The sequence below is a fragment of the Phacochoerus africanus genome, chromosome 4, assembly GCF_016906955.1.
Source record: "Phacochoerus africanus isolate WHEZ1 chromosome 4, ROS_Pafr_v1, whole genome shotgun sequence".
Classification (NCBI taxonomy): domain Eukaryota; kingdom Metazoa; phylum Chordata; class Mammalia; order Artiodactyla; family Suidae; genus Phacochoerus; species Phacochoerus africanus.
In genome coordinates, this window is record NC_062547.1 from 79,394,742 (window position 1) to 79,407,973 (window position 13,232).

At 53.0% G+C, this 13,232-nt stretch overlaps 1 protein-coding gene across 1 annotated transcript in view; it reads left to right on the forward strand.

Annotated features, from left to right (window-relative positions):
* The window catches only part of ADAMTS2 (ADAM metallopeptidase with thrombospondin type 1 motif 2), a 220,727-nt gene that overhangs the window by 73,416 nt on the left and 134,079 nt on the right, over window positions 1-13,232 (forward strand). Inside the window, exon 3 of the mRNA XM_047777905.1 lies at window positions 7,518-7,677. Within this exon, the coding sequence (XP_047633861.1) occupies window positions 7,518-7,677 (160 nt within the window). The remainder of the gene's footprint in view (window positions 1-7,517; window positions 7,678-13,232) is intronic.

Genomic DNA, 13,232 nt, shown 5'->3' on the forward strand with positions numbered 1-13,232 from the left:
AAGAGCAGAGTGCATTTGAGCTGAGAGCCAGGGTGGGGGGGTCCGTCCTTCTGCAGGACCCAGGCTGGCTGGACACGGGCAGGTTCCTGATTGAGTGTGCCCTTCATGCCAGCGTGCTTTGGGGATTTCTTGAATATTTATCAGGTGGGGAGAGGATATGGATTCTTATTAATAAAAATTACATGTAAAACCAGATATACTTGTCATTGGCAGAAGGCAAATCAAAGTCTTGGGGGAAAAAAAAAAACCTCAGCAAAACATAGCCTACGTTGCGTACCTTGTTCACTTGTCAGTTTTCTTCTGCAGTTTTTCAGACATAGCATTCCTGGCATGCATACTAAAATGCTTGAGAATGAGGCAACAAAGTGAACCCTGCTTTCTTTGTGGAGAGCCCCTCACCAGGCAGTACTCTGGCCAATAGTCTGGAGGGGTGATCAGCTTCTGGGCTCAGGGGGTCATCCATCCGTCCTGGGGCGGTCAGCGCTGGTCTTGACGTTAGCAGCCCCTGGCCTTGGGGTGACTGAATGCTGGGCTGGGGTGGTTGTCCACGGATGTCAGAGTGTCAGCTGCTGGTCTTGGGGCAGGTGCCACCCATGTTCATCAATGCGACCCCCGTGTGGAGACCACAATACCTATCAGAGATGGTTGATACTGGTGATGGATCTAACTTCTCCATGAGAGAACTGCTTGGTAGGGGTCTCTGGTTGCATGAGCAAACTGGCATCAGCAATGTTTTACCGAAAGGCCAGTGGAGGAAAAGAGCCTGATCCCAGGCTAGGGAGACCCCAGACTGTCCTGGGGTCTCTCAGGGGAGAGAGGGCTGCTCTTCACTAGGAGGGGTTCTGGGTCACTGTCACACAAGGCCCCTCCAAGATGAGTCCAGGACCCTAGGACTGCAGCACAGATTCCCAGCCTGGGGTTCAAGTGTCCCACCAGAAGGTGGGGTTGCCCTGCTGGGCTCTGGGGTTTGATTCCTAGACCCCGGGGGGGGGTCCCTGACAGGCCTTCCTGCCCCTGGACCCCCGTTTTCTCCTTTGGAAAGCCAGCAGGTAGATGACATCACTTGGTTTGCGTGTGTCCTTGTTCTGAGTGCCTCCCAGGCTGCACATGCTCCTGCAGCTGCTGCCCGAGGGGAGGAACCGCCACCCCACTCCCCTTTACAGGCGAGTAATTGGAGGCCCAGGGAGCTTTGGTACCTGGGCCAAGGCCACTTGGCCAGACAGAAATGGTGCCGGGAACTCAGAGCACCAGACTCCCAGACCACTCGCCCGCTGCCATCCTGCAGTTAATTCCCACACATCCTTGAATGGGTTCTATTAATAAGATGGGGTTGAGACACCAGTCTGCCCCCAAACCACAAACATGGGACACGTCACTGGCCGTGTAGAGAAGTAACTTGTGCCGTTGTAATCACTCTCACCCACATGCCACGGAAAGCAATGGCCCACAGTCCTCTGGCCCCACCATCTGACTCCCTCCCTCAGAGGACATGTCCCACTGTTTCGGGGTCATTTATTCCCTCACCCTCCCCAGGCCTGGAGGGGCCCTGGGACCCAGAGATGAGTCAGAGTGTGGGGGCCTGCAGAGTTCCCACGGGCCTCTCCTCTCCTCTCTCTTCCCACAGACTGGTGACTTTGGTGCCCCAATCCTGGCCCTCATCGCTCTGGCTTCCGCCTTCCTCTTCGTTCTGGACCCCATCCCCAGGAGTCTAAGAGGCCTCAGACCTGCGTCCTCAGGGGTCACCCCCTCACGCATCTCATCCTTTGCCCCTCAGAGAATGGCCACTCCCTTCATCCCTCTGCCCACCGGGACCCTGTATTAGTTTCCTGTGGCTGCTGGAAGTGACCAAAAACAAGCTTTTCCTCTCACAGGTCTGGGGCCAAAGCCAAGGTGTTGGGAGAGCTATCTCCCTCTGCAGGCTCAAGGGGAGAACCCCAGAGGGAACCTCTGGCCACTGCCTGCTAAGCTGGCACGTCAGATGCGCAACAAGAAATGCCAGCCTTTCTGATGTTTTGAGAGAATCTGGAAATCTGGTGGTTTTATGTGGAATCCTCTGATTCTTAAGTTGTAGCAACTTTTCCAAGCTTCTAAAAACCCCTAAACGGAGTTCCCTGGTAGCTCAGCAGGTTAAGGATCCAGCATTGTCACTGCTGTGGCGTGGGTTGATCCCTGGCCTGGGAATTTTGGCATGCCGTGGGGGTAGCCAAAAAATGAAAAATAAAAATATAAACCCCTAAGTGAAGTCACCAAGTTGGCGGGTGAGGGAAACCTAGCTTCTAGCCCCCAACAAGATGGAGACAAACAAGTAAACAACTCTCCATGAACCGAAACAGCTCCAGGACAGCTCAGGAGTGCATGTAAGAAACCTCAGGAACCCAGTGGAACAGAAAGCCTTAGAATAACTTCACAAGAAGAGAGGGAAGACAGCTTCATTCTTCCTGCATCCTCCCATGCCCCAGTCTTGCTCAGTGCCAAGAGAGAACTCCCCAGCAAGAAAGAATTTCCTTCACCAGGAAAGGGAGAGTGGGGTGAGCAGCCAGCCTCCCTAGCTTCTCTGAGCAATGCGTAAAGGACCCCCTTTGGTTTCACCCCACCCAGACACCAGCAAAGCTGAGATATACAGAAGCAACTAGGAATAAAAAAGAAGGACAGGGATGCCCACTAACCATGCCATGGGAGTGGCCATAGTTCTCTGTGGCCTGCTTTGCAGCGGACCCCAGCAGCTTTCACCACTGAAGAAACCAATGGTCTGCAAAGCTGCTTCAGAGCCCCCTGCAGATTTTATGGCTGAGGTTTTACTCCACAGGTTTTCACATTCACAGACACCAGGCACCTGAACCCTCTGGCTTCCTCCCTCCCCCAGCCCTCAACTCAGGATCTGCACAAGCAGCTGGGCCAGGCTTTTGCAATTGCATTAAATGCACAATGCCAGCCCAGATCCTTATGGTCGACCCCCACCACTGTGCACACACTCAGGGCTATCCTCCAGCTGCATGCCATTGACCTGACTCTCATCACCAGCCTCCATGGCCATGTGTGTGCCCTGGTGAGACTCTGCAGCCATAAGAGTGCACGTCAACAGTCAAGGCTCAGATAGATCCTAGTGTGCCTGCAATTGACCCTTGTCCTTCTGTTTGCCCTGACCCTGGTCATGAGTGGAGTGTGTCTGCAACTGGACCCTGCCACTACAAGGCACTTGCAGCTGGCCCAAGCAGCCGTGTGTACACCACTGGCTCTAACCACCACCACTACTGGTATTGGTCCCTAGCTTCTGGGCCTGAAGGCCCCACTGCACACCCCAAGAGTCCTTGCAGCCACTGTGAACCCTCTGCGGCAGTTGTTGCCAAGGACCACACAGCTGTCAATGTCATGGATCTAGCAGCCTGAGCCAACAAGACATTAGCTCTCCCTGGACCCAGCACCACCATTCTCTCCTACTTCTGCCCTGTACCACTAAATCCAGGCTGCCCTTCCTTCCCAATGGGTGAAGGTCTTTCCTTACTGAAGTCAGTCCGCAAAGTCTGGAAATGCACAGAAAGCTCTGCAAGGCAGGCTGCAAGGATTTCAAAGAATTGGGGAAACAACACATCATCAAAGGAACACAGTAAACTTCCAGTAACTGACCCAAAAGAAATGAGATACGTGAACGGCCTGACGAAAAATTCAAAATAATTGTTTTAAAGCTATAAGAGAACACAGATAACAGTTTAATGCAAGTATGAAAATAATACAAGAACAAAACGAAAAGTTCGACAAAGATAAAACATAAAAAGAAGAGCAAAACTTTGGAGCTGAAGAATACAGGGACTGAAACGAAGAATTCAATAGAGAGCACCCCTAACAGACTAGACCAAATAGAAGAGAGAATCAGTGAGGAGTTCCCATCGTGGCTCAATAGTAACAAACCAGAATAGTATCTACGAGGATGCAAGTTTGATCCCTGGCCTTGTTCAGTGGGTTGGGGATCCGGCATTGCCACGAGCTGAGGTGTAGGTGGCAGACACAGCTCGGATCCCACATTGCTGTGGCTGTGGCATAGGCCAGTAGCTGCAGCTCCAATTTGCCCCCTTGCCTGAGAACTTTTGGATGCTGCAGGTGCAGGCCTAAAAAGACAAAAAAAGAGAGAATCAGTGAGCTCAGTGACAGCTCATTTGACATTATCTAATCAGAGGAGCAAAAAGAAAAAAGAATGAAAAGGAATGAGGAGACCTGGGGAACTCATTAAGAGAACCAATCTGTGCATTATTAAAGTCGAAGAAGGAGAAGAAGGGGTGAGAGTGGCAGAGAGTTTATTTAAAGAAAGAATGGCTGAGAACTTCTCAAACTTTGGCCAGAGATTTGGACATCTAAGTTTATGAAGCTACCTAGGCCACCTCAAAATTAACTTCTCCAAGAAACATTTCAATAAACGATCTGAAAGCAAAGACAAAGAGATAATTTTAAAAGCAACAAGAGAAAAAATTTCTCTCATACAAGAGAATCCCTATACGACTATCACTGTATTTCTAAGCAGAAACCTTGCTGGCCAGGAGAGAGTGGAGTGATATATTCAACGTGCTGAGAGGAAAAAACTACCAACAAAGAATGATTTACCTGGCAAAGTTGTCTTTCAGAAATGAAGTCAAGATAAAGACTTTCCCAAACAAACAGAAGATGAGAGAGTTCATCCCTACTAGGCTTGCCTTATGAGAAATGCTGAAAGGAGTCCTTCAAACTGAAACAAGAGGACACTAATTAGTAACATGAAAACGTGAAACTGTATAACATGCTGGTAGATCTAAGTATATTGTCAAATTCAAAATATTCTAATTCTGTATTATGGTGGTGTCTTAACCAGTTAACTCTGGTACACGGGTTAAAGAACCAAAGTGCTATAAATAGCTATAGCTACAATAATTTGTATACAATATAAAAGTACTTAAGTTGTAATGTCAGAAAGAAAATAATAAAAAGGCATATGGGAACTCTTGGAGTGGAAGTAACTGTGATATACCACCTTAATAGAATGAAAAATAAAACTCATGTGATTATTTTAATAAAATAAAATCATTTATCAGATTGGGGTTAATATCTAAAATATCTAAGGAACTCATACAATTCAAAAGGAAAAGGGTAATCCAAGTAAAATATTGTCAAAGGACCCAAATAGACACTTTTACAAAGAAGACATACAGATGGCCAATAAGCACATGAAAAAAATGCTCAATGTTACTTATCATCAGAGAAATGCAAATCAAAACCACAATGAGAGATCATCTCACATCTGTTAGAATGACTCTCAAAAACATGAGATAAGTTTTGAGGAGGTAGAGAAAGGGGGACCCTTGTGCACTGTTGGTGGGAATGTAAATTGGTTTAGTCACCACAGAAAACAGCATGGATGTTCGTCAAAGAATTAAACATAGAACTACCACGTGATCAACAAGTCCACTCCTGGGAATGGATCCAAAGAGCATGAGAACAGGATACTGAAGTGGTATCTGCACTCTGACGTTTATTACAGCATTACTCACAATGGACATGGAAACAACCCAAATGTCCATCTATGGATGACAAATTGATAAAGACATGTGGTCCATGTGCACCATGGAATATTATTCAGCCCTTATGAGGAAGGAAATCCTGCTATTGTGACAATATGGCTAAAACTGGAGAAAATTATGCTGAGTGAAATAACCTGGAAAGACGAGTACTTGAAGATCTCACTTCTGTGCAGAATCTAAAATAGTCAAACTCATAAAAGTAGAGAGTCAGATGATGATTGCCAGGGGCTGGAGGCAGGAGGTGGTCAAAGGGTATAAAATTTCAGTTATGCAAGATAAATAAATGCTGGAGAGATTTTATACAGCACAGGGCCTGTAACTAACAACACTCTATTGTGTACTTAAAATTTGCCTAGAGGGTTGATATTCTCTGTAGTGTTCTGACCATAAAAAATGATAATAGCAAAAGCGGTGGGAGGTACTGTGAGAGGTGATGGGTATGTTTATGGCCTTCATGATGGTGATGATTTCATGAGTATACACTCATTCCCAGATTCATTGAGTTGTATGCATTAACCACGTACATCTTACAACATGTCAATCATACCTCAATAAAGTGGTTTTTAACCTGCCCTGGAATTCCTGTGTTGGCTCAGCCGGTTAAGAACCTGACATAGTGTCCATGAGGATGCGGGTTCGATCCCTGGCCTCGCTCAGTGAGTTGAGGATCTGGTGTTGCCTCAAGCTTCGGTGTAGGTTGTAGATGTGACTTGGACCCGATATTGCTGTGGCTGTGGCCTAGGCCTGCAGCTGCAGTTCCATTTTGACCCCTAGCCCGGGAACCTCTATGTGCCACAGGTGCGGCCCTAAAAAACAACCCCTCCCCCCAAAAAAACCCCGAGTGGGTGATTAGTATACACCCATAAGTATAAGCTAAAGGAAATATATCTGCTAGTTGACCTAGTGGGGACCCCCAGTGTGAGACCATTGGTTGATGGATAATGGACCAAAAAGTCAAAAGTGTGGGAGCTGGATGGGGCAGTGATGGCAGGATGGCTTCAAGGGAAGGGCAGGGTCATGTGCCTGCAGTTGGGGAGATGGCACTTGGGTGGGGTGTCTGAGCCAAGCATTGAAGGGAGGGGGAATTAGAGTTGACGGGGGCTGGGGGGGGTGGGCAGGGCGGGAACAGGACCTCCATAGTTGAGGGCTTTGTGGGTTTAGGAGCCTGAAGGCCAGGCAGCATGCCCTGGATTGGGAGGACAGGGCTGTTTCAGCGACTGGTGTGAGGTGTGTGAGCTGGAGGCAGAGGTTGTGGCAGGCTGAGAGCCTTGGATGCTAGAGTCCAGAGCAGCCTGGTGGGGACGGGGGCCCAAGAAGGGCTTTGCAGCATGGAAAGGCCATAGCCAGTTTGGAGGGGAGGCGGCCGTTCATTGGCTATGGGGTCTGGGCTGGTGAGTGTTCTGGATAGGCTGTGGGGACTGTGGCCAGCTCCAGGGGTGCCTGCTCCATCCATGGGGTCCACTGCTGGGCGGCGGGCACGGTGGTCAGAACCTGCATTTTGCAAGGGAAGGTGGATTTCCATTTTCGGAACATGAAATCTCATCCTTCTGAGTGTTGCGTTCAGAAATCTGAAAATACTGATTGGGTCTAACTGAACATCGCTACAGCAGATTCATTCCCCTGGCTGACAGTTTTGGCCTTTGCCTTGGACTTTGGGCTCTTGGGGCTGGGGGGTGAGGGGAGGATGACCCAGGCAAGAACCCCTTCCTCAGACAGAGTTCACCACTGCCCCCTGGTTCTGGCTCTGGTGGCAGGAAGTGGAGGTTCTGGAATGATGGGGCCTCTAGGGCCACCTGTTCATGCCCTCCCCATGCTGGGGTTCAAGTCTGGCACCCAGCTGGAGGTCTGGGCAGGGTTCCCTGGGTCCTGCTCAGCCAGGTGGGCGGTCCTGCCCTCTGGGACCCTCCTTGCTGCTTCCCTGCCTTGGGTCTGCTGTGTGCTGGGAATTTGAACCATCTCCTCTTCGCCCTGCAGGCTGGCCTGATCCGTATGGACGAGGAGGAGTTCTTCATTGAGCCCCTGGAGAAAGGGCTGGCGGAGAAGGAGGCCGAGCAGGGCCGCGTGCATGTGGTGTATCGCCGTCCGCCCACCTCCAGACCCCCTCCTCTGGGGGGACCACAGGCCCTGGACACAGGTAAGGCTGCTGCAGCAGGGAGGATAATTGCATGGCGAACCCTGAATGTCCCCCCTGGGGACATTTCTATAGGCCTGATCCTAGGCCAAGGCTGAGACCCGCCCTTGCTGACAACATAGCACAGTGGGTTTGCTGGGATCCTGTGATGGGGACCTCTGCTCTGGGCGCATGTGGGCCATAGCCTGTAGGTCTGAGATCTCCACAGCAGGCAATAAGGGCTGCCTGAGGGCCTTACCTTCTGCTGCTCCAGAGCCGGCAAGTGTCGGGGAGCAGGGGAGGTGCGCTCCAGCCTCAATCCTGAGCCCATTGTCTCCAAGCCCCCGCCTCCCCCAACAGCCTCTTTCCCCTGCGTCTGCACTGCGCTTTCCCTGCAGTGGTGACCGCCTCTCCCTGGCTGCTCACAGAGAAAGACCCTTTGGCCCCATTCTGACAGACAGATGGGCACCGCTCCCTCTGGGAAACAGCCAGATGTGGGAGGGGAGGAGAGGGCTCCATCAAGCCCCTGAAGATGCTCCCAGCAGCCTCGGCAGCCTGTGCATAGACTCAGTTGGTTTCATCTTTTCAACTTTGAACCAGGGCCCAGGAATTTGGAAGGAGCTGCCAGGCAGGCAGTGCAACCTCCCAGAGCCCCCCAGGGGGTCAGACCCGCCCCCAGCCCCAGCCTCTCTAGAGACCTCAGTATCTCAGTCCCAGTTGCAGTGAGGCCAGCTCAAGGTATGGCCGTGGTCCAGGCTGGCCTCACGGTGCCCAGGCTCCATGCCTGGCTCTTACAAGGAAGGTTCAGCCCTCAGTTTCTGGTTCTGGATCCCTGGCTTTGCTCAGCCACGGCAGGTGGCAGCAGGCAGAGCACAGAGGCCTGGGTCTTGACTCCGGCTCATCTGCATGTTTACAGGGAGCCCAGCTGTGCTGTGATTAGCCAAGACACCCCCTTGGCCCCAGGCAGCCTGGGCTCATTTATTTTAGGTCTCCCTGAATTTCCAGCTGACAGATAAATTGGGTGCAGCCTGGCAGGGCACCATTCTAATTTCAAGGAATGGTGTCAGGTACCTTCGCAAAGGAATTGTTCCATCAGGAAGCCCAGGGCTCTCTAGAGCCGATCAATATTTCTGGCTGCCCCTTCTTCCCAGGTGATGAATCACAGTCCTTCTGGGCTGCCGAGCACCGGTGGGAGGGAAGGAGGAGTGCAGGCTCTGTCCGTCCCACCTTCCCCAGCTTCACCGTCTCCTGCTTCTGCCCTCGAGCTTTTCTGCATGGGGAGGAATGGAGAGTAACCCCATCGGGTGAGGGCAGGAGTGAAAATGGGGCCAGGGACGTGCCCCAGACCAGGGATCTGGGCCCTGGCGTTGCTCCTGGCTGGCTGTCTGCCCTTGGGCAAGTTTAAGTCTCTGGCTCTGCCTTCTCACCTGTCAGAGGGAAGGGAAATACCTATGCTGGAGTTCCTGTGGTGGCTCAGCAGGTTAAGGATCTGGCATTGTCTCTGTGAGGATGTGGGTGTGATCCCTGGCCTCGCTCAATGGGTTAAGGATACGGTGTTGCCACAAGCTGCAGTGAAGATTGCAGGTGTGGCTCAGATCTGGCATTGCTGTGGCTGTCGTGTATGTTGGCAGCTGCAGCTCTGATTCGACCCCTAGCCTGGGGACCTCCATATGCTGCAGGTGCAGCCCTAAAAAGACAAAGAAAGAGAGAAAGAAATAGAAATGCCAGTGCCCTAGAGAGCTGAAGGCCTGGTCACTTTGGGCTTGGTGCTTCTGGGCTGGCCTCTACTGGAAGATTCAAGGGGATCCCCCTGGGGACCCCACTCGGGTGAAGATGGAGCCTGTACCGTGAGACTCCAGGTACCCTGGGCCATGCTGCCAATCCCAGATTCCTCATGGTACCTGCTTCCTGAACACGGCAGCGCTCCCCTATGGCCGGGCCGGCCGGGCCTTCCTTTCTGTTGGTCTTTTGGCATCTTCTCTTGAATCCTGCCCCCCATCCCCTCATCGGCCTCTCTTTGGTGAGAGCTTGGAACTCAGAACCCAGGAAAACTTTTCACATTCAGAATAAGTCCAGAAACCATTGACCTTAAAAGATTCTGGAGAAGGCCAGCCGCCAGGATCTGGAGCTGAGGCTACACTGAAATGGGGGAGTAGAAGCCGGTCCCCAGCTGCATGCCAGGCCTTGTTCCCAGGCTGGGATGTGTGGGCTCAGGGCTGCGGACTGAGGGCACTAGGTCTAGGCCACAGGCCCGGAGTCTGGCGCCGAGCTCCTTTCTTGACATCCCTGCCCAGTGTCAGCATGACCCTGTGTCGGTGACTCGTCCGCAGAGAGCACGTTTCTCCCCTCGTGGGCCTGGTTATTCCCGCTGGGCCCAGGGCTCAGGCCCACTCACTGGCTGGAGGTGGTCCAGACACATTGTATGCTGGGGCTGCTCTGCGGGCCTGTGGGGACCTCAGAGGGCCCTGCTGTCCGTCAGCCCCAGGCTTCATCAGGGCCCGCAGTGGCAGCTGGGAGGTGTGTAAAAGCAGCATCTTGGGCTGGGCGTGTTTGCTCCATGCTCGCTCCTGCAAGAGGATCCAGTCTCTGGCGCAGAACACCAGGTCCTCTGCGCAAAAGGCTTTCTGTGTGTGTGTGTTTGGGGGGGGGAGGGCGGCAGGGGGTACAAGCTAGGGGACCCTAGGGGACACTTTCCTCTGGTGAATTCTGATGGGAACCCTGATGTAGTATCAGTGTGGGTCCAACCAGAGCAGGCAGGGTGCTGACTGAAGCTTCGTCCTGTCCCCGCATTGCAACAGAGGCAGGTTTGAAAGGCCCTGGCTATTTATGGATGGACAGCGGATATAATGGGCCCTCTGACAAGGAGGAAGGGGCATTATCCTTCCCAGGCTTCCTGGTCTGGGAGCTTGGCATCTGGCTGGGTGTGGGTGTGAGAATAGGGTTGGGGTGCCCGCAGGGGTTGGTGTGGGGGTGGGAGTGAGTACGGGGGTGTGGGGGTGCCAGGGAGGGGGTTGCTGGGGTGGGGTGGCGTGCCTGTGGGCTGTCCCACGCATATTCTCTGGGGCAGCGATGCACCTTGCTGTTGTCCTGCTTCCCTGAGCAGCTAATAGACTTCTTGGAGGGATCACTGGGCTCATGGAGCCACGGAGCATCATTGTCACTAATGGTCTCCATCATCTGAGGTCAGCTGCTGGGTTCCAGGCTGCCTGGGGACATGGATGGAAAATGAAGGTTTTAGCAAGTCTTCTAGGACTCAGGTTAGGGGTGGGGGGTGGGCACTGGGGAGCTTAGCATGGAACGGTGTCACCCTGGGGCCCTGGGGGAGGGTATTGGGGTGGGCAAGGGACTGAGGGAGGTGAGGGTGACTTTCCCTACTCACTAGCCTTGCAGGTATGGCAGAAGCATCTCTGCTTGGCTCTGCTGGCCCTGGGAACCTGGCTGGGCCAGGAGAGCGGAGCTCCAAGGCCAGGGTGCCAGGGTGGCCTTTTGGAGCAAGGTGGTTCAGGCATCTCCAGGCTTCCTCTGGGCTGGATCTTTCTCAGCACCCTGAGCCCACTCTCAGCCCTCCCCCAGAGCCAGCCCCATGCCCGGGGCAATATGTTGGGAGCTGTGCCAGGTAACATCGGCCCCTCTGGTGTTTGCACGTGAGCGGGTGCTTGCATGTTGTGTTTGCGTTTGCACACAAGCATGGACAGAGCCTCACTCTGAGTTCTGGGCTCCTGCCTGAGCCCTGTCCTGGCTGCCATCTGTCCACCTTGTCTGGAGTTGCTGAGGGGAAGCCAGGGCCAGCGTGGGCGGGATGAGGAGCCCCGGTCTAGCTCGGAAGCCCCGCTCAGAGCTTGTGCTGGGTGAGCCTGGCATGTCACGTGCCTCCGAGTCTCAGGCTGCTGTGATGCATTACCACCAACCGGATGGCTTAAAGCAACAGCAGTTCATTCTCTCGTAGTTCTGGAGGGTGACAGTCTGAAATCAGTGTCACTGGGCTGAAATCAAGGCGTTGGCGGGGCTATGTTCCTTCTGGAGGTTTGTCACTTGTCTCTCCCAGTTTCTGGTGGCTTCCAGCATTGCTTGACCTGAGGCCGCATCACTTCAGTCTCCACCTTCATGTCACCTCCTCCTCTTCTGTGTGGTCAGCCTCCCTCTCATAAGGGTGCATGGGATTGAGTTTGAGGTTCACCCAGATAATCCAGGATGATCGCCACAGCTCAAGATCCATCATCTAATCACATCTACAAAGTCCTGTTTTGCCAAATAAGATTCACAGGTTCCAGGGATCAGGACCGGGTGTCTTTGGGGGCCACCATTGAGTCTATACAGGAAGTGATGCAGGGATCTTTCCCACCCAGTGGGGACCTTCCCAGAACCCCAACTTTAGCTCCCCTTGGGTCAAGTGCTGGGCATGTGGTCTCTGTGTCAGGAACATGGTGCCATTTGTAGGAAGTCCTGCCATTAAGACAAGGGGTGCAAACTCAGAAGCCTGCAGGGCCTGGCAGGCAGAGCCAGTGAACACAGTGGCAGAGTATAAGAGAAAGAATTACAGAGTTCCTGTTGTGGCTCAGTGGTGACAAACCTAACTAGTATCCATGAGGATGCAGGTTCGTCCCCTGGCCTTGCTCAGTGGGTTAAGGATACAGCATAGCCACGAGCTGCGGTGTAGGTTGCAGATGCAGCTCCGATCCAGTGTTGCTCTGGCTGCAGTGTAGGCTGGCAGCTGCAGCTCCCATTCGACCCCGAGCCTGGGAACCTCCAAATGCCACAGGTGCAGCCCTAAAAAGAAAAATAAAATATTTAAAAATTTAAAAAAGAAAAAGAATTATACCCACCTTTGGCCTGCCTTTAACTTTCCTGCTTTTGATATGAACAGGGGCACAGTGACTATGTCTCTGCTTAAAGTGGAAACAGCAGCATGAGTGCAGGGGCACACAGCGTTCGACCCTGGCCTCGCTGTGGTTACAGGACAGACAGGAACCCTGATCCACAGGGGCAGCCCCTCCTCAGTGACTCTGACCGAGACCTGGTGGGAGTGTGGGCCTGGGATGGCCCGTCTTTCTACTGTCAAGAAAATCTGGACATCAGAACTTTTATGTGAACTCTCCTGAGTTTAAAGTGTTGTTTCGAATTTCTGAAACGTGCCATACCGGCCCCAGAAAACACGACCCCCATTGGCCACCCGTGCTCTGTGAGATGCACAGGCGAAGTATCTTTTGCCGCCCCCCCTCCCCAGGTCCCCTGTAGTTCCTGGGGAAGGGCTTTGGCACATAGGAGGGGCTGTGAGTTCCTGCTAGGCAGTGGTTCTGTCCCTCGTCCCTCGAGCTGCTGGGCTGTGGTGCCTCCCGCCCCGCCTTGCACTGAAGGAAGAGAAGTCAGACAGCTCAGTGCCTGTGACCTTGGCTGCCTCTTCCTCGGAAACAGCCAGTGCCAAGCCTCTGCTGGCTGCTGTCAGGCTGCGGCGTCTTCCCCGGCGGGCAGAGGAGGCACGCTGCCCTGGGGAGCACTCTGCCCTGCTGCTGCCAAGGGAAGCCTGTGAGGAGAGAGAGGACGGGGTGCCAGGGCTGCGTGGCTCTTCCACGTGGCCAAGC